At 41.7% G+C, this 20,187-nt stretch overlaps 1 protein-coding gene across 1 annotated transcript in view; it reads left to right on the top strand.

Annotated features, from left to right (window-relative positions):
* The first annotated feature begins 1,382 nt into the window (after window positions 1–1,382).
* LOC138823811 (zinc finger X-chromosomal protein-like) overlaps window positions 1,383–20,187 on the top strand; it is a 24,716-nt gene continuing 5,911 nt past the window's right edge. The window contains exons 1-3 of the mRNA XM_070017371.1: window positions 1,383–1,441; window positions 13,178–13,266; window positions 19,122–19,271. Coding sequence (XP_069873472.1) covers window positions 13,206–13,266; window positions 19,122–19,271 — 211 coding nt within the window. The 5' untranslated portion in view covers window positions 1,383–1,441; window positions 13,178–13,205. The remainder of the gene's footprint in view (window positions 1,442–13,177; window positions 13,267–19,121; window positions 19,272–20,187) is intronic.

Genomic DNA, 20,187 nt, shown 5'->3' with positions numbered 1-20,187 from the left:
AACTTTTCTGCCCAGGGTGGCTTTCAACCTCAATCCTCAGATCTCAGCCTCCTGAGTAGCTTGGATGACAAGCATGTGCCTCCTATGTGTTGGTTGGTTTTTGTACTTAGATGAGAGTACAAGCGATACACTAGTGAAGTATGATAGAAAATTTAAAAAGCAAAACTAAACATGGGCCATTTAAAGATTTCACATCTACTTACTGGGTGTTTTCCTTTAGGTACCTTTTGTCTCCACATGTGTGCCAGCACTGGGGCCTGAAACTTCGGGTGACAGCTGTGCCTGGTCTCTTGCTGATGCTAAGACCTCTGCCACAGGAGTCACACCTGCAGATCTCCATTTCAAAGGGCAAGCGAACTCTCTCCTTCTGCGTGTATTTCTGTCTGTCTGTCTGTCTGTCTGTGTCTCTCTCTCTTTCTCTCTCACTCTGTCTGTCCAATTTTAAGGGAATGAAGGCCTGTGAGCCCATCTCTGAGAAGACCTCGAGAGGAAGGATGGAAGATCCTAAGTTTGGTGTAGTAAAGCTTCCTAGGCAGATCATGTGTTGAAACGAATGAAGCAGTAAACGAGTAAGTAAGCGCATTGTGGCAAATAACTAAATACATCAATGAACAGAATGCAATGCAAACCAGAACTATAGGATTTGAGAGCTGGTCGATCCTGTGGAATCCAGCGTAGGTATGAGTATGTGTAGTTGGTTTGTAATCATCCAGGATTCATATCCCATGATGCTGACGGAGGTTCACATGTAATCCTGTTCCTTTTCGTGTATCGACGAATATGGAAAATGTGCGGATGCCATCGTTAGAATGCACTGTCTTTCCACATTTCAAGTCAGAATCTCAGATTGCCGACTGCCTTAATAAGGTTGTGAGCAAACGGTTTAGTGTTGCACTGGGACCTCCTCTCCGGCTTCCCTTTCCATTCAAAGGTTTCGTTGAGGTGGTCTGCAGGCCTGCCAGGTAGGACTGGAGGTGAAGATTAGGTCAGGCCATGGCCTGGACTGCTAACTTCTCCAAGGGGGCTTGCTTGAAGGAGGGCCTTGCTGCAGCTTTGGGGCAGGGCAGGCGTCTGGGCGCAGGTCAGTGGTGGCTGTGGAGGCAAAGAGAACCTTGTGACCCGCCCCTAGGAGACCCCGCCTCACGTGACCAGCGGGTCCCCTGTTGTCAATCACCAAGAGGTCCTCCAAGAGGTCCTCCAAGAGGTCCTCCAGGAGCCGGCAGGAGGCGCCTATGTGCCCTTCCGCCTGTTCCCGGGTGTGTCTGTCTGGTGATGACGTAAGTAAGTGACGTACTTGGTAACGGTTGTCCTGTGCTGGGGAGCTCGGACCCCTTCGTTCCTCCCCTGCCCCACCAGCCACAGCCTGGCTCAGTGCCACCTGGGCAAGGCCTTCCCGTGTTATCCGCGCCATCTCCGACCCTTGCTCAGCCGGTGTAGTCCGGTGAGTCCTGGACGCCTCTGTGTCCTTGGGCCCTAGTGTCAGTGCGGTGGTCTGGGCGGCGCCCCCCATGGTCCCTCCCCTGCGTCGGGCTGGGCGACGCTGCTCCAGAGCCTCAGTAGGCCCTGAAGACGCAGCTTGCGATGCCGAGCAGGCCGGGGAAGGCCACAGTGGGAGTAGGCCGCAGTGGGAGTCGGCTGCAGGGAGTGGTGGCCATGGCGCGCTCTTGGGAGGAAGCGGGTGGAGGTGGTGGCTGGGTGGCCCAGCGGTGCGAGGCAGCCGAAGCGGCCCTAGTGGACCGACAAGTGATCCAAAGTGGGGGCGAAAGGAGACGGGCAAAGGCCAAAGGTCCAGGCCTGCGACGAAGGCCGCAGCCGCGCCGCACACATTTTTCACTGTGTAAACATCGGCAGTGGTGGACTAACTCCCTGTGGGGGAAAAGATGCTGGAGTGTCTGTAAGCCTACCTTCTCCAGGAAACGACCAGGGATTGCAGGAGAGGGGGAGCACCATTCTGAAGGCGGCCTCTGGAGAGAAAGATTTCTCTCTGGTGGGTGAGGAGGATGTACAGCAAGAGAGTGGGAGGCCGCACGCGCAGTGAGCCGGCCCTGCCCTCTCTGCCTGTGCGCCTTCTTTGCTGGGCTGTCTTTCTCTGCACTTCAGCTTCATTTCCTGGTGCTGCCTAGTGGTGCCTGGTGCTGCCTGGTGCTGCCTAGTGCTGCTTGGTGCTGCCCGTTGCTGCCTGGCGCTTTCTCACATGGTTTGTCCCCTGGGTGGCTGCAGTGAGACCCCAGGAAATTCAATTTTTGCTCGAGTACACTCATATGAGCCCTTAAGTTGAGGCGGTGCCGATTTCAGCCAGTATTGCCCCCACTGTCTGAAAATGCAAACTCAAATTCGATGCGAAAAAACTGCTTCCTAGTGTGTCCAGTGGAAGACTAGTGTAAATTAGGACAATGAAAAGGTCTGGAGGTTATATTGTCATGTATCGGGAGAAAGTTTTTCACTTCTTGAATGAACGATGATTTATCTTTTTGTTTCCCTTTTATTTTTCCCTGTCGTTTTCCTGTCCCTTTTTCCTTTCAATATCCTTGGCATGACAGTGGGTTTGGAAGTTGGCTGTACGTTTTTTCCTCTGAAGAAATGCTAAGTGTTACTAGTGCATACTGGAGACCTTACATGCTTATGGGGGTGTTTGTCCTCTAGTGGTGGGGGTTGGGGGACGAGAGCAAAATAAAAACGTTCTTCTCTCAGAGGACTTTGGTCTTACTGGTTGCTGAGCAGTGAGAGAACCATAGTCGATGCACTGTGGAAGGTGTAAGGAGAGCTGACTAGGGTCTTCTGTGGGGCAGTATACGGCTCAGAAAGCTGGCCGCTGGGGATTTTAGCTTACATGCACAGCATTATGAAAAAGTAGGTATTTTAATGTGTTGAGGTGTTCTTTTTTTTTTATTTTTCTTATACTGGTGTGTGGAACTGTTTCTGCCTCTTTGCTGCAATAAAGAAAATGGAAAGTATTAGATCATCCAGATTTTTCCATTCTTGTAAGAAGTATGTAAATAAGTGCTAATCATGTCTAATGGGAAATGGTTTAGAACACAATTTGGAAAGTAGAAACTGGCAGTTCCTTCAAATGAAAGTAAAAAATAATCTTCTAATGAAATCATATATTGCTAAGTGTGATTTATCCTGCCATGGAAACCATACCTGATGTATCAATTGTCATTATTTAAATACATAGAAACATGCGGTGCTAATACGCTTCAAATGCCTGTTAAAGAAACATGGGAATTAACTTTTAGAGTTGTCAGATTACTGACCAAACAAAGTCAGAAATAATTGATCTGTTGAGCTCAGACTAACATATTGTGTAGATGCTGGCAGGTCCTTGGGGTCCCATTTTGGCTGGAGGAGGGGGTGAGCAGGGTCCACCATCCTCTGCTCTTCACCCCCAGCTTCCAGTGCTCATGGAGTTACACCTTGGCTTTTAGAGAGATTCCCAGGCATGAGCATAGCAGTGCCACAAGTCCGTGTTGGTAGAGCCAGCAGTTCCTCAGCAGCTGCACTCAGGGGCTGTGGGCATGAGACAGGGGGCACCGTGGCCAGGACACCACTGCTGCTCAGATGAGTTGGACACTTTAATTACTGCTAATCAGTGGGACAGCCTGGCTCTGGGAGATGAAATCGTGCTTGGATATCTTTTTAATTAATAGATAAGCCAAATAGCTATATGGCATGAAAAAAAATTATATGATAATACGCTTTGAGGTTTTCCACTCAGAAAATAATGAGAATTTTTGACCATAGGAAGCTGTGAGGGTGCGTGTGAACTCTTGCTCTGTCACATACAGCTAATGACATGTGGCTTTCATACTTTTTTTCTTTTAGTGTCTCAGGTTATAGAATCCGAGATACCATAGTCACAAGTGACATTTTAGCTTGTAAAATTGTGTGATGATACCTTATCCGTTGGAAATATAGGAATAAGAATCTGGCCATGATTCATCAGACATGAATTTTGAGCGATTGCTCTCTTGAAGAGTTGGTGTTCTGATTGATGCCTCTGGTTGGTCCCTCCTGTCACTGCATTACTGGTGGACACTTGTAGGTGGCTCACACATCTCATATTGCTGTACTCGTTGGTATGTACCATTGATAAGTAGGAACTGGTTTGGTATATCACAGCAAATGACAAATGGTGTAGACCTGTCTTTGTACCCCTTCCGTGAGCTATAGTTGTGGGTTGTGTGCTTTGTAGCCTGGTCCATGGGAAGCAGCAGGGGGCACTGACGGTTGCCGAGTCACAGTGGGCGTGTGGTGTGGAAGTTTTCTTGAGGGATTTTGTTTTGGTTCTCCTTTTCATGAAGACTGGAATCAAGCATACATGTAAATTTTTGGTAATCCATCTGTAAGTTAAAAACTCGGAAAGTTGCAGATATTTACAGGATGGCTCCAGTTGAGACAATCTGAGATGCTTAGACTAGAAAGTTCATGAGGGTGCAGTTGTGAGCAGCATTGCTGAGGTATGTGTGACATTGGACTAGAAGCTCTTGTTCACTGCAGAAGTTTCAAGGCAGAGAAATATACCAGGGGAGTCAATGTGGGCTGCCACTACTAATCGTTATCAAGAAATGGTGCCTCTTCTCTCATGGTTGGTTGCTCTGATTTTTCCTATCTTGCTGAGTAGAACAATGCGCTTAATAGCAAGGGTGTTATGGTGGCTGACTAGAGAGAAGATTTAGGATGTCTGCCCTGTCCTTAGGTTAATTATGAAGACACAGGTATTTACAGAGTAGCTCCTAAACTTGTGTAGCCTACACTGTCCTCACAAAAACCCTGCCTGGTGAAAGAACTTACCAAATGGCAATAACCCTTTCATTATTCTTCAGTTATTGAAATCTTGAAGCACCTCCTGTGACTGTCCAGTTACTGGAGTTCCTGAACATGTAGAGCATGTGTTTCCAACAATCTTATGGTATAAAAGCCAAGTTTTCCACACCTTTTCGGGACTGCAACTGATCACAGCAGCAATGTTTCAGCAGTTCTCCATGTTTACTACATCAGGATGAGGTTTTGAAAGGAGTGAGTGAAAACAGAGAGGCGGCCATTTGTACAGGCTTTGTTGGCTGCCTTGTGAAATAAAATGCTTAGGCCATTGTTTTTGTGGATTATAGAAGTAGCTGATTTGTATTGGGAGAGCTGAAGTCCTACAGAGAAGATAGAATGATATCCTGCACATTACATCAACATGAGGTGTTTCAGGACATCGGTTAGTTGTGGCTGATGAAGAGTAAATTAGCCTCAAGCATAAGAAAGAATCAGGTGAGATTATCTTTAGCAGGAAATCATGTGATGAGTTTATATGTGTCCATGTTTATATGAGTAGTTCTTTTATTTTTTTTTACTGTTTTTATTTTGTGTGTTTAGAAGGGTAGTCGGTGATGAACTGGAAAACCAGAGGTATACATATTTTGGTAGTAGTCGCTTTTGGCCAAAGGATGTGTTATTTTATAACTTACACACAGTTTATTTTTTGCATAAACTAATTATTTATTTAAAGCTATAAAAGTGAGGCAGATAGTTGATAAAATAATTTGGAAAGGATAATTAGAATGATTCACAAGATTTAACATAGGAGGATGATACTTTACAAAACGCCATGAGGGGAATAAAAGTCAAACTCTAAGTAAAAATGCCACATTACAGAGTATTTTATAAAATACAAAGTCGAAGATATAAAAGAACTATATATATTCTAACTCTAAAAATGAGTAATCGCGACTAAATATTAGTTTTAAATTTACAGTTCCTGGGCATGAGAGCCACGAAACTGTACATATCTCCGGAAGTATGCACAGCCGTTTGCTCAGCCATACAATTTACACACATTTTAGAAAGACAGTCCCTGTCCTTGTTTAAAACTTAGTGTTTTGAGGGCTGAGTATGGTGGCTTATGCTTGTAATGATACCTGCATAACGGGATGACTTTGAAGCCTGGGAGGGCAAAAGGTTAGGCTAGCAAGATGACATGTAAACTGGGTCTGATGGCACAGGATTGTGATCCTAGTTACGTGAGGTAAGAGCATCTTGAACTGAGGATACGTTAGATTACCCTGAAAAGTAATACAAGCCGAAGAAGCTGGATGTTTTCCTGAATTTCTTGTCTAGGGTTGGTAAGAGCCTAGATAAAGTCATAGTTGAGCCCCAAAATTGTTCGTATATGACTGACTGATTGACTTGCGTCCTTTCTTTTTTTCTTCCTTTCTTTTTTATGTATGTATGTATGCATATATATACATATATATATATATATATATACTTTCTACATTAATGTATATCTTTATATATATATTCACAGCTTGTGTTCTGGGAATAGGACTTGTCAATTTGTCAATTTTGTCAATTTCCTTTTATCTTCAAGGTGGTGTACAGAGGATTTAGAGTTACAAATGAAAGGCAACCACTCCCTTTCTTGTCGTACCCATTACCCCATACCTCATTAGTCTCCCACTTTCCATCCTTCCCAACTCAGTTAAGTTTTACAGTGCGTTTCCAACATAGTGTCTTGTGAGTATCACTGGGCATTGGTTTAGCTTTTTTCCTTTGTCTCCTTTGTTTTTCCTTTGTTTCCTTTGTTGATCCCTTTCCATTCAGATAATTCAGGTAAACATATTGTATTTGACTTTTTGGGAATTTGAGAAGTAGCTATCAATGTGCTAGAGAGGAGGGGACAAAGAACTGGAAGGCAAAGTAGGTAAGAATTAAGGTTCCCAGTGCTCTTCATTATTGGTGTTACTTTTGTTAACTTTTGTTACTTTTGTTACTTTTGTATTAGAAGTTTGAGATGCTGAGTATAATAAATAAGTTGTAAAGAAGCTGGGTATTTCCTTTTTTCTTCTCTCTCTCTCTCTCTCTCTCTCTCTCTCTCTCTCTCTCTCTCTCTCTCTCTCTCTCTCTCTCTCTCTCTCTCTCTCTCTCTTGTATTGTGGTCGGGGGTTTGGGAGAGCAGTCCTGGGGCTTGAAGTAGGACTTGGGTTGAGTCCTTGAGCTGTTTTTCCCAAGGCTAGCACTCTACCACTTAGAGCCACAGCACCACTTCTAGCTTTCTGAGTGATTAATTTGTGATAAGAATGTCAGGAACTTTCCTGGTCATGCTGGCTCTCAGCTTCCTGAGTAGCTAGAACTATAGATGTGCTATTTGTCAGGAATCGATTGGTGAGGGGTTTCTGTCTTAGTGTTTCTTTCCACTTATCCTCACCTCTCCTGTAAGGAGGTTTGCACAGTGTTCTCTTAGGAAATGCGCTGGATGCCTGGGAACTCAGTTGATCCAGCTGCTTGGGAAGTTGAAGCCAAAGGATCACAAGAGCCTAACAGTGGGGAAGGGTCTATGTTAACTGACTAGCTAGCCAGCTATCTAATTACATAACTAAATAACACATCAATAAATAAATGTATTATCAAAGTGGAAATGATGTCATCTGTTGTGAGTACAGTTTCAAAGTTTGAACTTTGCCGACAATTGTAGACCTCTTTCAACAACGGTTCGAATGAGTAGTGTTTCTCTGATATTGCATGGTCAAAAATGTCTTTTCAGCAAGATAACTGCATCTCTGTGTGCCCCTCATAGGTTCATATCCACTGGCTTGCATAAAACTGGTTTATAGGGCTGGCTCTGGTGGCAACTCCCACTTTCAGCTTTTTTGGTGATGATTCATTGGAGTTAAGAGTCCCAAAGGCTCTCCTGCTCAGTGTGGTTTAAAATGTGCTGGTCACATCTCAGCCTCCTCAATAGCTAGGATTACAGGCCCTTGAACTGCTTTAGTTATTTTTGAAACAGAGCCTTCCCTTTTTGACTGGGCTAGGCTCTGACTCTAGTTCTCCTCCTGGTGACTTGCTTTACAGGCATGTCTCAGTGTGTCCCCTGGTCTCTGTGGAGACCAGGAGTTGCCAGACTGGCTTTGAACCATAATCTCGCCTCTCTCTCACTCTCCAAAGTACCATACCTTAACTAGCAGCTCTCCTAGGCCAACACATGTATAGATGTTTTAAAAACAAACCAGGTATAGACTCAGATATAACAAGGTAAGCATTATTCTGAATTAATACCTAAATAAAAATTTGAATTGTGCTAGATTATGATTTGACATGATTTTTATACTGCAGTAGTACAAAATCTCAGTATAGTACTTTTGCAAAATAATTGAGCAGCATTGAGTAGAAGCCAGGTGCCGGAGACTCACGCCTGTAATCCTAGTTACTCAGGAGGCTGAGATCTAAGGATCATGGTTCAAAGCCAGCCTGGGCAAGAAACTCCATGAAACTCTTATCTCCAATAAACCATCAGAAAACCAGAAGTGGCTCTGTAGGTCAAGTGGTAGAGTGCTAGCCTTGAGCTGAAAAACGGAGGGACAGTGCTCAAGCCCAGAGTTCAAGTTCCCCGACTGAAAGAAAAAAAAGTATCTTTTAAAATTGCTTTTTTTGTATGCATGTATCCATATAGTAAGAGTAACCAAAGCTTGCTTTAGAAATACTGTACTGCGTGAGGAATATACTTTTTTGTTTTGTTCTGTTTTTCTTATTTTTTTTCAAACTTTCTATCCCTACCCTTGTTTTTTGCCTATGGAATATGCTTTTGAAGTTTGGTCACACTGGCTGTGGGACATGAGCCTTCTTACTATTGGTTCTCTCGCTAGTGTCTCCAGAGGAACTGAGATTATATGATGGTTGCCACAGACTCAATTGTACTTGTCTAGTTGATATTCATACAATTTTCTTTTGTGAAATATGATCTCATTTTTGTCATTTTGTAAAATAGTTCTCTAATGATGAGTAGACCAGGGGAGAGCCCTAGATGAAATTCAGTGATCATAAGTGTGCTAAGCATTTCCACTTGTTTTGGTTTTTCGTTTATTTTTGTTGTTGTTTACATTTTCATTAGTTTGGGTGGAGTAGATGGAGTGCTGGCACTGGTGCTGTTTCTATTCTGTTTGGGACGCTTGAATTCTGGGATTTGGGAGCTGGAACTCAGGACCTGAGCACTGTCCTTCCTTTACATTTTTCTCTCCAGACTAGCACTCTACTACTTGAACCACAGCTCCACTTCCTGCTTTGGTTATTTACTTGGAGCCAAGAATGTACTGTAGATTTTCATACATGGACAGCCAGGCTTTGAACTGTGATCCTTAGTATCTAGACATAGGAAATTTTAAGTCAAGGTATCTGAGTATCAAGATATAGGAGATTTTAAAACAGGGTACACAAAGAAAAGCTCTGAGTTGTCTTTTTACATCCCTGACTGAGTAAATGTGTCACTTTGAAAGGTAGTGCCTTGTTGAAGGTGCTCTTAAGCCTTTGGCTTTCCTTTGCAGCCTTATTTTAAGCTGTGGAAATGTGGAGAACATGAGACAAGATAAGGTAGGCTGGGAAAGTAGTATGTGTAGTAAAAAAGGTAGTACATGGGCTATTTAACAGTTTTTCTCAAAGTCTAATTAACATTCATGTTTTTCCCCATGTATTTCCTAGATTCTGTTCCTTAATTAAAACTTCCAAATGAGCTCTTCACAGGCGGTTTATGGTCTTAATTTTGCAAGTCTTAGTCAAGCTCAAGGTGCAGTGAAGGCTGAGAGGTAGACTGATATGGAGAGACAGAGAGAAACAGACTGAGGGTCAAATAGATAGTGTGTTCAGGGCAACCATCTGGTGACCCGTGTGATCACTTGGTCTTCTTCTACATTTGCATATAGACTTGGACTCCTTGTATCATCTGTCTTGAGACGCTTGTGCTGGCTGTATTGTTGTGGGTATTTCAGTCCAATGTTACCAGCATATTCTTTCTCCCTTCTTGTAGATACATCTGCCATATGTTTCACTGATAAGAGTGGTGTCATTGAATAATTAGAGGAAGTTAGCAGTAGTGGGCCCCTGCTAAAACATTACCAGAAGAGGTTTAAGGTGCTCTGAAATACAAAATGAAAACACTTCCAGTTCCTCCACCACGGTTCTTGAGCTGGGAATTTTATCCAGGGCCCTCATACATGGAGAACATATGTTCTGCTGATAGGTTGCATCCCTATTTCTTTTGTTCTGACGATAATGGGGGAAGGGGAAAGTAGGGCATCAAATGCACTGTTGCTTCCTATGAAAAGAGGAGATGGGGTTGCTCATATTAGTAACTGCTCATATGAGAGGTATGTTCACCTCTCCTGTGCCCCAGCATGTGTTAGGAAAGGAAAGCATTCAGTGACTCTTCACAGACCCAGACTTCAGGCTTTAAAAATAGTTGCTGTCTTTGCCAGATCGTCTACAGCATGTAGCATTGGCCGATTTCTTTCCTATGTGCTGGAGCTCTTTCATCTTTTTCATTGGTTGGTCACAAATGATTAAAGTACAAGTGAATCTCAGAAGGCTGAGTACCAAAGAACCTTTCCAAAGTGGAAAGGAAGCAAACACACCTCTTGTTGGAGTAGTGATGTACTTAGCACCCTCTTACCAGGCAAAATTAGTATTTATAGCAGGTAAGCCGGTGATAGGCTTAGCCTAATAGTGCAGGGTCTTTGGAATATTAACATCTGTGTAAAATTTTCTGAGCAGCAAACCTCTATGGATGATCAAAGGAATTCTGCCTACAGATTGTTGGGATACCCTCTGCTCAACACAATTGTAGGATTTCTACATTAGAATCAACTTTTGTTTATAGGGTTTCCAGTCAGATGTGGTTGTGTCTTGAAGGAATAAATCCACTTGAAGGACTGTATTGATTTCAGACATCAGGAAATTATGAACTGTAATGTTAAAAAAGAAGTAAAAGGAAGAGAAATTGTTCATGAGGAATTGGCAAGGGATGATACCGAGTCTGGCAGGGAGTGAAGAAAACTGTAATGTGTTATACATTAGGACTCTCCCTTAGTTTGTGGGTTTGGACATGTTCTTCCTGTTGGAAAAAAACAAAAGCAACAATATGGGAGGAAATCAGAAAGGTGAAAGGTCAGGGATAAGGTAGCCCTGAGATACATGGGAGGAAAACTAGGATGTCACTTAAGGAAAGGGAAGGAATTGTGTGCCAAATCCTGAGCAGCCTAAAGGATAAGTAGTTAAAAAAGAAAAGCTGGTATGTCAAAGGAACTTGTGTGCCAAATCCTGAACAGCCACAGGATAAGTAGTTAAAAAGAAAATCTTGTTATATCAATGGAATTTTTTTTTTTTTTTGTCTGTCATGGGGCTTGAACTCTGTGCCTGGGCGCTGTAACTGAGCTCTTCAGCTGAAGGTTAGACCACTACCACTTGAGCCACAGCTTCACTTCTGTTTTTTTGTGTGTTTTTTTGGAGATAAGTGTCTCGGGGACTAGTTTGAACCACAGTCCTCCAATCTCATCCTCCTGAGTAGCTAGAGATTACAGACGTGACCATCAGCTATGGATATCAATGGCACTTTTGTTTCCATGTGTGCCTTTGTGTTGGTCTTTAGAGAGAGTCTACTTCCATATGTAGCAAGCTTTTGCTTTGGCCTTAAACTTTCTATTGACCTGCATGGCAGAGCACACGCTTCATCCAAAGCACTAGCATTTCTATTACATTAATTGGATTGGCTTTTGTAGATAAACCGAAAATGCCCTTAATTCAGTTTCATCTAGTTGGTTAGAGAAGATTAATTTGGATTTAATTGTGTGGGTGCCAGTCCTGGAGATTGAGCTCAGGGCCTGGTGTCCATGAGACTGAAAAAGGATTACTTTTAGGCTCCCTACTAGCTAGGATAACAGGACCCTGGCACTTTATCAGGCTCTTCATTGAGAAAGCATCCTTGCAAACAGTTTCTACGCCGACTGGCTTCAAAGTATAATGCCAGTTAGTAATCTCAACTTTTCAATGAATTATGTTTGAGCCAGGAGCTCGTACCTTACTTGCATTTACATTTTTAAGAGAAGAAATAGAAATATGTAGTGAGACCTAGTTTTGAAAATCAGGAATAACAATAATGGATTTGCAGCCAGTATTGGTTCTCTGTTTCATTCGGGTTGATGACTGTGGTCTTGTTATTTGAAGCAACGTGATTGTCTTAAACTATGTTTCTTACCAGTGAATAGAGAAAAACTGGGATGTTGAAAAGCCATTGTTTATATATAAATTACAGTTGAGTGTGTTATTTACTTGTATGTGTTTATCAGGACCACATAACCTTTTTTGAAAAAAATAAACTCTTTTCATATACTAGGTCTGATCTCTGTCCCTGAGCCTGTTGTACTCAAAGATAAGACCTTATCTCTTGAGCCACAGCAACAGCTTTTTCTGAATAGCTTATTGGAGGTAAGATGTCAAAGATTTTCTCCTTTATATTGTCTGTGAAGCAGGATGTTCAGATCTGAGCCTCCTGAGTAGCTAGGATAACTTGTGTGCCACTGTTGGGCAGGTAGCATGTCTTCTGAATAGAAATGCATATTAATAGCCGGGCACTAGTGGCTCACACCTGTAATCCTATCTACTCAGGAGGCTGAGATCTGAGGATCACAGTTCAAAGCCAGCTTGGGCAGGAAAGGCTGTGAGACTCTTATCTCCAATAAGCCACTCAAAAACAGGAAGTGGTGCAGTGGCTCAAGCAGTGGAGTTCTCCCCTTGAGCTGAAGAGCCCAGGAACAGCACTCAACCATGGACAAAAAAAAAGAAAGAAAGAAAGAAAGAAATGCACATCAATGTAGGTATCTATGTATCTACCTATCTATGTATTGATGTGTCTATGTACATATCTATCTATACCTGAGACTTAATTTTTCTACTGGAAACTAAATATAAAGTGAATAACTTTACTCTTTTTCTATACCTCTGTTAGCATTTTAGCTACAATGAGAGAAAGAGAGGGATTAGGGTTTCACACAGGTTATGAAAGTGGGTTTTTATTCTGCTCATATGAACTTGTCTTCTTTAATGGCGGAGAAGAGTTCCCTTTTAGACCAGAGAGCAAATGAAAGAGACTGACATACAGTTACATGTTCCTCCCTATTTCTGTAATCACAAGGTCATTATAAAGGGAGGTGGCCAGTGACTACCCAAAAATGCAACAAGTGTTTACACTTCTTAGATATTTTGAATTGTTACCATTTTGTGAATTGGTGATAGCAAGATTAAGGTACCTTAAACTTAAGGTATAAGGAACTCTCACAGAAATCCCTTTATTAAATGGGCTCAGGTTGAGCCAAATCATGATACTTTTAACGTTTCATTGTTGGTTGTACTTTATGCCTTGTCATAGGTGCTGTGACGACTCAACATTAAAGGTCATGGATGGAGATGGATTTGAGATGCAGCCACAAGAACCAAACTCATTCTGTCCTGCAATAGGTATAAGTGTGTCTTACATGATCCTACTTTTAATGTATCAAACTTGGAGTTTTTTATTGAGAGAAGAAATGTCCCAATTTAAGATTCATTGATGGCCTTGTAATTCTGCCAGATTCTCATAGCTAATTCATTGGTCTTTTACTCTGGTCACTTGGCTTCTCTAATTTTCCCAGTTATACACTTCCATCCTAGTAGCTATCACAATCAAAGTGTTCGTAGTTGGATGTGTTATTTGTGTCTATTAGTGTATTATCACAGTTCCTACCAGCAAGACTGGTAGTACTTGACCTCGGGATTCTGAGATACATAACTGGATTCCCTTTGGAATTTCTTCCATAAGGGCAAACTCAGGGTTTCTGTGTGGCTTCCTTTAGATTCTCCTGACTATAAAGATTTTTTCAGTCCTTCTTTGCTTTCCACTTATCCACCATATTGATTTTCCCTTTCAGATTTTTGCTCCTGGTACTTTGCACAGGATTCCCTCAGGCAACAGTGAAAGGAGTTTTCTCATGTATTGTATTTTCCATACCATGTCCTCCATCACTTCTGGACTCCAGCCAGAAAACTATTCCCCCTAAGAATGTGTACGGTTATCTTTAGAAATCCAAGCCATTGCTCCAACCTTAGAATTTATCCTATTATGTGTATTTCCAGTTGTTTTGGTATACACACACTGACACAGGTGGGCACACACATTTACAAACATGCACTCACATGCACACACAGAATAACCTCTTATATACAGACACATGGCATTTTTACAATATTAGGAAGTAGGAGTTTGTTGTTATCTCTCTCACAAATGTGAAATATAAAAGGCCATTCTCAGTGTTCCCAGTCCATGAATGTCACTGAAGTTGTACTGAAGTTTAGCCCTTTTTAGTTGTAAAAGAACATTTAAATCTGATACTAATGATCCTGTGGGCATAGGTTAGGAAGTGCAGCAACCTTCTGGAATACAGTTTCTCTTGTAAATTGACAAAAGTTATAAACACAAATTGCCTGTTACTAAGTTCAAGATAGCCTGACACCTGATAAACATGGAGAAACACCTGAGTTCACAGGTGTCTCCTGACTGCAAAGCAAGCTACTCAGGATGTTGAGATCTCAGGATTCTGATTCCAAGCCATTCTGGGCAGGAAAGATAGAGAGTTAGGCTGGAGCCAAAATCCTCTCCAAGACATTTTCAGGTCTTTTAGTCTATCCCCAGGAGAGACACAACAACACAGGAAAAAGAAAAAGAAAGTAAGCACAAAAGACAGTTTTAGGAAGTATTAGCATTGGTAGAGGTACAGGAAGACTTTCTGGGGAAAGCCATCTTAGCTAGCTCTAGTGCTACACACATGTAATTGGGGTCCTCAGAAGACTGAAGTGGGAGTATCTTACGTTTGAAAGCACCCCGGCTATATAGTGAGACCTTGTCTTAAGCATGATTAAGGAATCTAGGCCCTGTTGGCTCCTGCCTAATCTAAGCTACTCAGGAGGCTGAGATCTAAGGATTGTGTTTCAAAGGCAGCCGGGGCAAGAATGCTGGTGAGACTCTTTTCTCCACTGACTTGCTGAAAAGAGCCTAGAGTGGAGCTGTGGGTCAAATGGCAGTAGCCCTGAGCAAAAACTCTCAGGGATAGTATCCAGGTTCTGAGCCCCATTCTCAGGACAGGTACCCTAAAAAACAAGAAATTAAAATACACAAAATTCAACTCATCCTTTCATGAAGGTCTTACTCTTTGACCTACATAATTTTTGGAACTCTTGTTATAAGAAAAAGTCAGCTTGCCACACAAGATTAACTTTGTTTTGTGTTCTCATCTCTATTCAACTTGTCTGAAGTATGTTTATCCTGAAATTCTGTTGCATTTCTGATGTATGTCTATCTTGAATTTCTGCTGTCTTAACTCTTAATTTGACCTACCTTTTCTTTTTAGTCTCTAGCTCCTTACTGTTGCCTTCAGCCCAGTGCGGGAGTTGGAGGAGGAAGGCACCAGGGGACTGGACAGGTGTTTGTGTGTGTGCGTGTGTGCGTGTGTGCGTGTGTGCGTGTGTGCGTGTGTGTGCGTGTGTGTGTGTGTGTGTTTGTGTGTGTGTGTGTGTGTGCTGAAGGTTGATCGCTCAGAATAGGTGCTATCCCAGAGTGTTTCCCTTTGCTGTCTTTGTGTTATTTTGCTTAAGGCTAACTCTCTTGGGGTTGAGCCACAGATCCACTTCTGGCTCTTTTGGATAATGTATTGGAATTCAGAGTCTCACAGACTTTCTTTCCAGGGGCTGGTTTAAACCCCATCCCCAGATCTCAGATCTCCTACTAAGGAGGATTATAGGCATGCACTACTGCCTGGGATTTGCTAGCTGTCGAACATTTTTGTAAGAAAATATTTACCTTTCATACGTTAGGTTGTGAAATATATCAGTTTCCTTTCATTAAAAGATGTTTTCATTCTGAGACCAATTGTGTTTAAAAATGTAGCTTGCAAGCCAAGTAGGCTCTGGTGGATCATGCCTCTGATCCTTATTGCTCAAGAAGCTGAGATCTGAGGATGTTGGTTTGAAGCCAACTGTGGCCAGCAAATTCAAGGGACTCTTATCTCCAATTAAGCACCACAGAGCAGGAAGTGGGGATGTGGCTTAAGGTCTTGGTCCAAACTGTTAACGTTTTCTCTCAGATGTGAACGAAGCCTCCTAAACAACAGTGGTACATGAAAACTTCTGCAGGGCCTTCTGTGTTTACTCATGAATAGACACAGCAGACACACCCAAAGAGGATACTGTTCCTTGAGGAATCCAAAAGTGTACATCTTAAATACTGTTCATGAAAACGATTGCCACAAATGGAATTCATTTCGTTGGTGTTGTTTCTTATTCTTTTTTCCTGGTGGATTAGTTGTACTGTTAGGGTGGACAAATGTAGATGTGATATTCAATATACCTTATAGAAACAATGTACTATGTGCAACTTGTGGGCAAGGACGGCAGGACAAATCTGGGAGGAAAAACGGATGGTGACACATTATCTAGAGAGTATTTTACTCATAACCTGACTTATGGAACTGTGACCCACCCCTTCATCTTCCCGTACAACTCTTTAATATTAAAAAAGAAATTGTATTTTTAAAAAGTTACACAAGAGGGCTGGGAAGGTGGCTCAGTGGTAGAGCGCTTGCCTTGCATGCCTGAGGCCCTGGGTTTGATTCCTTAGCACCACATCAGCAAAAAGAAAAAAGCCAGAAGTGGCGCTGTGGCTCAAGCGGTAGAGCGCTAGCCTTGAGCTGAAGAGCTGAGGGACAGTGCCTAGGCCCACAGTTCAGGCCCCACGACCGGACCCCAAAAAAGAAAAAAGTTACACAAGAGAATGAAACCTCAGTTCCAGGAACACAACTAAGGAAGGGAGCGTGTGAAGGGACGAGGTAGGAAGGGAAGGAGGCATTGAATAGGAGAGCAGGAAGGAGAGGACAAAACTGAGAGGGTAAGAGAGGAAGTAACAAATGGAGGAAGGGATAATAAGTGAAGTAAGCCAGGCCTAAAGAAACTTAGGTCCCATGCTTTCCCTTATTTGCAATAACTAGTGTATGTATGAGTCAACCAGAAAAGGTCAGATAAGTTGATGTTAGGGAAATGAACCCTAAGATATGTATTCTAATGTTTTTTTCTTTCATGTGATTGTTTCTAACACAGTATTAAGATTATTTCTTTGTTGCTTTGTTTGTCCCTCCCCCATGGTATAACCCCTTCATTTACTGTATTTGAGATTTGGTATAATTTGTGAAGGGAAAGGGAAAAAACAAATCATTTAAATAGGGATACTGGTGGATACATTGCAATAATGAGATGTACAAGTCCTTAAGTGGAAAACAAGCTTTAGACCTTTTGTGGGGGCGGAGGGGGGAAGGAGGATTGGAAGAAATGGGAAGGGGAAACAAAGGAGGAGGCTACAATGCTTGATAAGAAATGTACTCATTATCTTGCCCATGTAATTGTCACCCCTCTGTACAGTATTTTCACAATAAAAAAAAAATGGAGGGAGGGAAGGAGAAAAAGCATAAGGATAATAGGACTTGGAATTATATTCCTGAGTGTAAAGAGTTTTAGCACATATATGGTACATGTGTGCACATCTGATGGATACTAGATGGAGAAAACAAAAACAGAGCGAAATGGAAAAAAATCCATCAGAAGGACCCATCAGCTTCACAGGTCATTGATCAAAACAAACTAAGCAACTCATGGCATCAATGGGAGGGAAGGGAATGAGCAGGAAAGTGGAAACTGCTGATACTAAGCACAAGGAAAGAAATGTTACATATCACCTGATGTGGAAGATATAACTGTATTGTCAAAGCTCATAGAACTCATACACTCTATAGAACATGATAAAGACAATTTGCCTGATGAAAGTTAGAATGTGGTTGTGACTTTTAACTAAGTATCACTATCTCACAATACTGTGGAATTCATGTAATCACTTAGTCACAATAAAAAATTTGCTAAAACAACTACAACAACTAAATCACCAGTTATAGGGCCTAAGGCTTTGGAATTATTGCATGTCTGATTGCTACATTTTACACCTCATGTTTGTAGGAAGGAAGATTTCAGTATATTCCTACCTATCAGTTTTGGTTCTTCGTAGGGAAAGAGAGTCAAGAGGATTCACTTTCACTGCTGATTTGCTTATAATGTTGGCTTTACAATTGCTACAAACAATGAACCAATTTTAATTAGAAGATTGTAAAATAGTTCCAAGATTCCACAACATAGCTCACCTGTTTACAAGCAGTTATTTAAAACTAGGATTAAGAATTGGGGATACGGAATTCTATGCCTCCATCAGAAAGAATGACATTGCCCAATTTGTTAGGAAATGGAAAGGCTTGGAAAAAATTCTATTAAGTGAAGTAAGAGAAGCCCAAAGAAACATAGGTCCCATGGTTTCCCTTATTTGCAATATCTAATATATGTATGAGTCAAACAGAAAAGGTCAGATAATGAGATGTTAGGAAAATGAACCCTTAGATATGTATTTAAATGTTTTTTTCTTTCATGCATTTGTTTCTAACCCATTTATAAGATTATTTCCTTGTTGCTTAGTGTGTCCCTCCCCCACAATATAACCCCTGCTTTCACTGTATTTGATTTCGGTATAATTTGTGGAGGAGACGAGGAAAAACAAGTCGTTTAAATAAGGATACAGGTGGACCCGTTGCAACAATGAGAAGTACAAGTTGTCATGTCCAAAACGAACTTTACTACTTTGGTGGGGGGGGGGGTGGGGAGGATTGGGTGAGGGGGTGGGGGGACACAGGGAAGGGATGTGAAGGGTAAACAAAGGAGGAGGCTGCAATGCTTGATAAGAAATGTACTCATTATCTTGCCCATGTAATTGTAACCCCTCTGTACAGTATGTTCACAAAAAAAGAAAAATACATTTAAATACATTTAAAAAAAAAGAAATGTACTCATTATCTTGCCCATGTAATTGTAACCCCTCTGTACAGTATCTTCACAATTAAAAAGTAATAATAATAAAAATTTAGAAAAAGAATTGGGGATACCCAGCCTAACACCGTTGGATCAGGCCTATAATACTAGGTATTCAGGAGGTTCAGATTGGAGGATCAGGCTGGGCACCTTTGGGTAAAGGAAAGAAAGTATATGTCTTGTTTTTTGTTTACTGTAACCTAATTTAGCAATACCAGAAATTTGACTTATGTGGTATGCTGGGACAATTTTTTCTCAAACATCTCTTAAATTATTTTCTTTTCTGTGAGTCAGATTAGAGATTGTATTGGACAAAAAGACTAAGAAAATAGCACTACTTCATGTATATCAGCTGGTTGATTCTGATATATTTCCCACCTCTGTAGTGAATGATGCATGCAACTTGGATCATGGTGGTCCCATTAGACCGAATATGGACATGGAACCAGAAGTCAGTTCTTGTAAAGTAGATGACACTTGCCCTGAAGTCATGAAGATGTCCACTTTAAAATCTGACAGTGGAATGGATGACTTAGGTAAAGAGGAAACCTTCAGCATGTTTATATGCTGTTCCAAATTACTCATCTTGATTCCTTAAATGGTCGACCCTTAGCTTTCCTAGACCAGAATAATTGACATCTTCTTTGGAGACATCTTTTAAGATGTACTTGAAATGTATGGTAAAAGTATTACAGAGGACTGTGTTGAAATGAAGGTTCTAATGAATTCTTGTCTTGTTTCCTGACCGGTGGCCATGCAGACATGGTAGAAAGTGCCACCTGAGAGTAATTTTGGAGAGGAACTAGTGTGTCAGAGCAAAAGAATTTTTACTTCCAGGGAATAGAAACATGTATGCCTGTCAGTGACTGCAGGCAAAAGAAGAAGTCTTAAGTAAGCAGAAGGCATGTGGTGGGAAACATGTCCATAAGTTGTGGGGATTAAGAGCTACTCAGGATTTTGTATTTGGGACAGTAAGTTTACTATGAAGGTACTCTGCTAACTGAATGTGTCTATGCCTCCATTTTATTATTATATTTCAGGCAGAACTAACATTTTTGTCCAAGGACAGCCTCAGCTTATATTGCTGCTAACTGTAGACTGTTGCGAAGCTGGAATCCCACATCCAGATTGTTGTTGTCTCAGATTGTATTACTCCTAAATATAGTCTACTGAGTAAGTAGCTGGGGCTCACACACAGGATGTCTGTTGAGATGCTGTCTCTGCGTTTTTTCCAAGCAGCTCTCCTTTAGTGGCTGGATTATACACGTAAGATGCTCTACCCAGCCTACACTGGGTATTCAATGCAAGCAGTATTTGAATGAAGTAAGGGACACTGTTTTAGTCATTACTATGGTCTCTTTTTTCAAAGAAGGCATCCTTGTCTTTTAAGTCAGCAAGAAATCCTTAGGTTGTTGATTCTTTCCTTCTTGCCTTTCATGAACTCGGTCTTTC

The sequence above is a fragment of the Dipodomys merriami genome, unplaced genomic scaffold (genome assembly GCF_024711535.1).
Source record: "Dipodomys merriami isolate MVZ:Mamm:240054 unplaced genomic scaffold, mDipMer1.0.p SCAF_123, whole genome shotgun sequence".
Classification (NCBI taxonomy): Eukaryota; Metazoa; Chordata; class Mammalia; order Rodentia; family Heteromyidae; genus Dipodomys; species Dipodomys merriami.
This window is presented reverse-complemented; position numbering and strand designations above follow the sequence as displayed.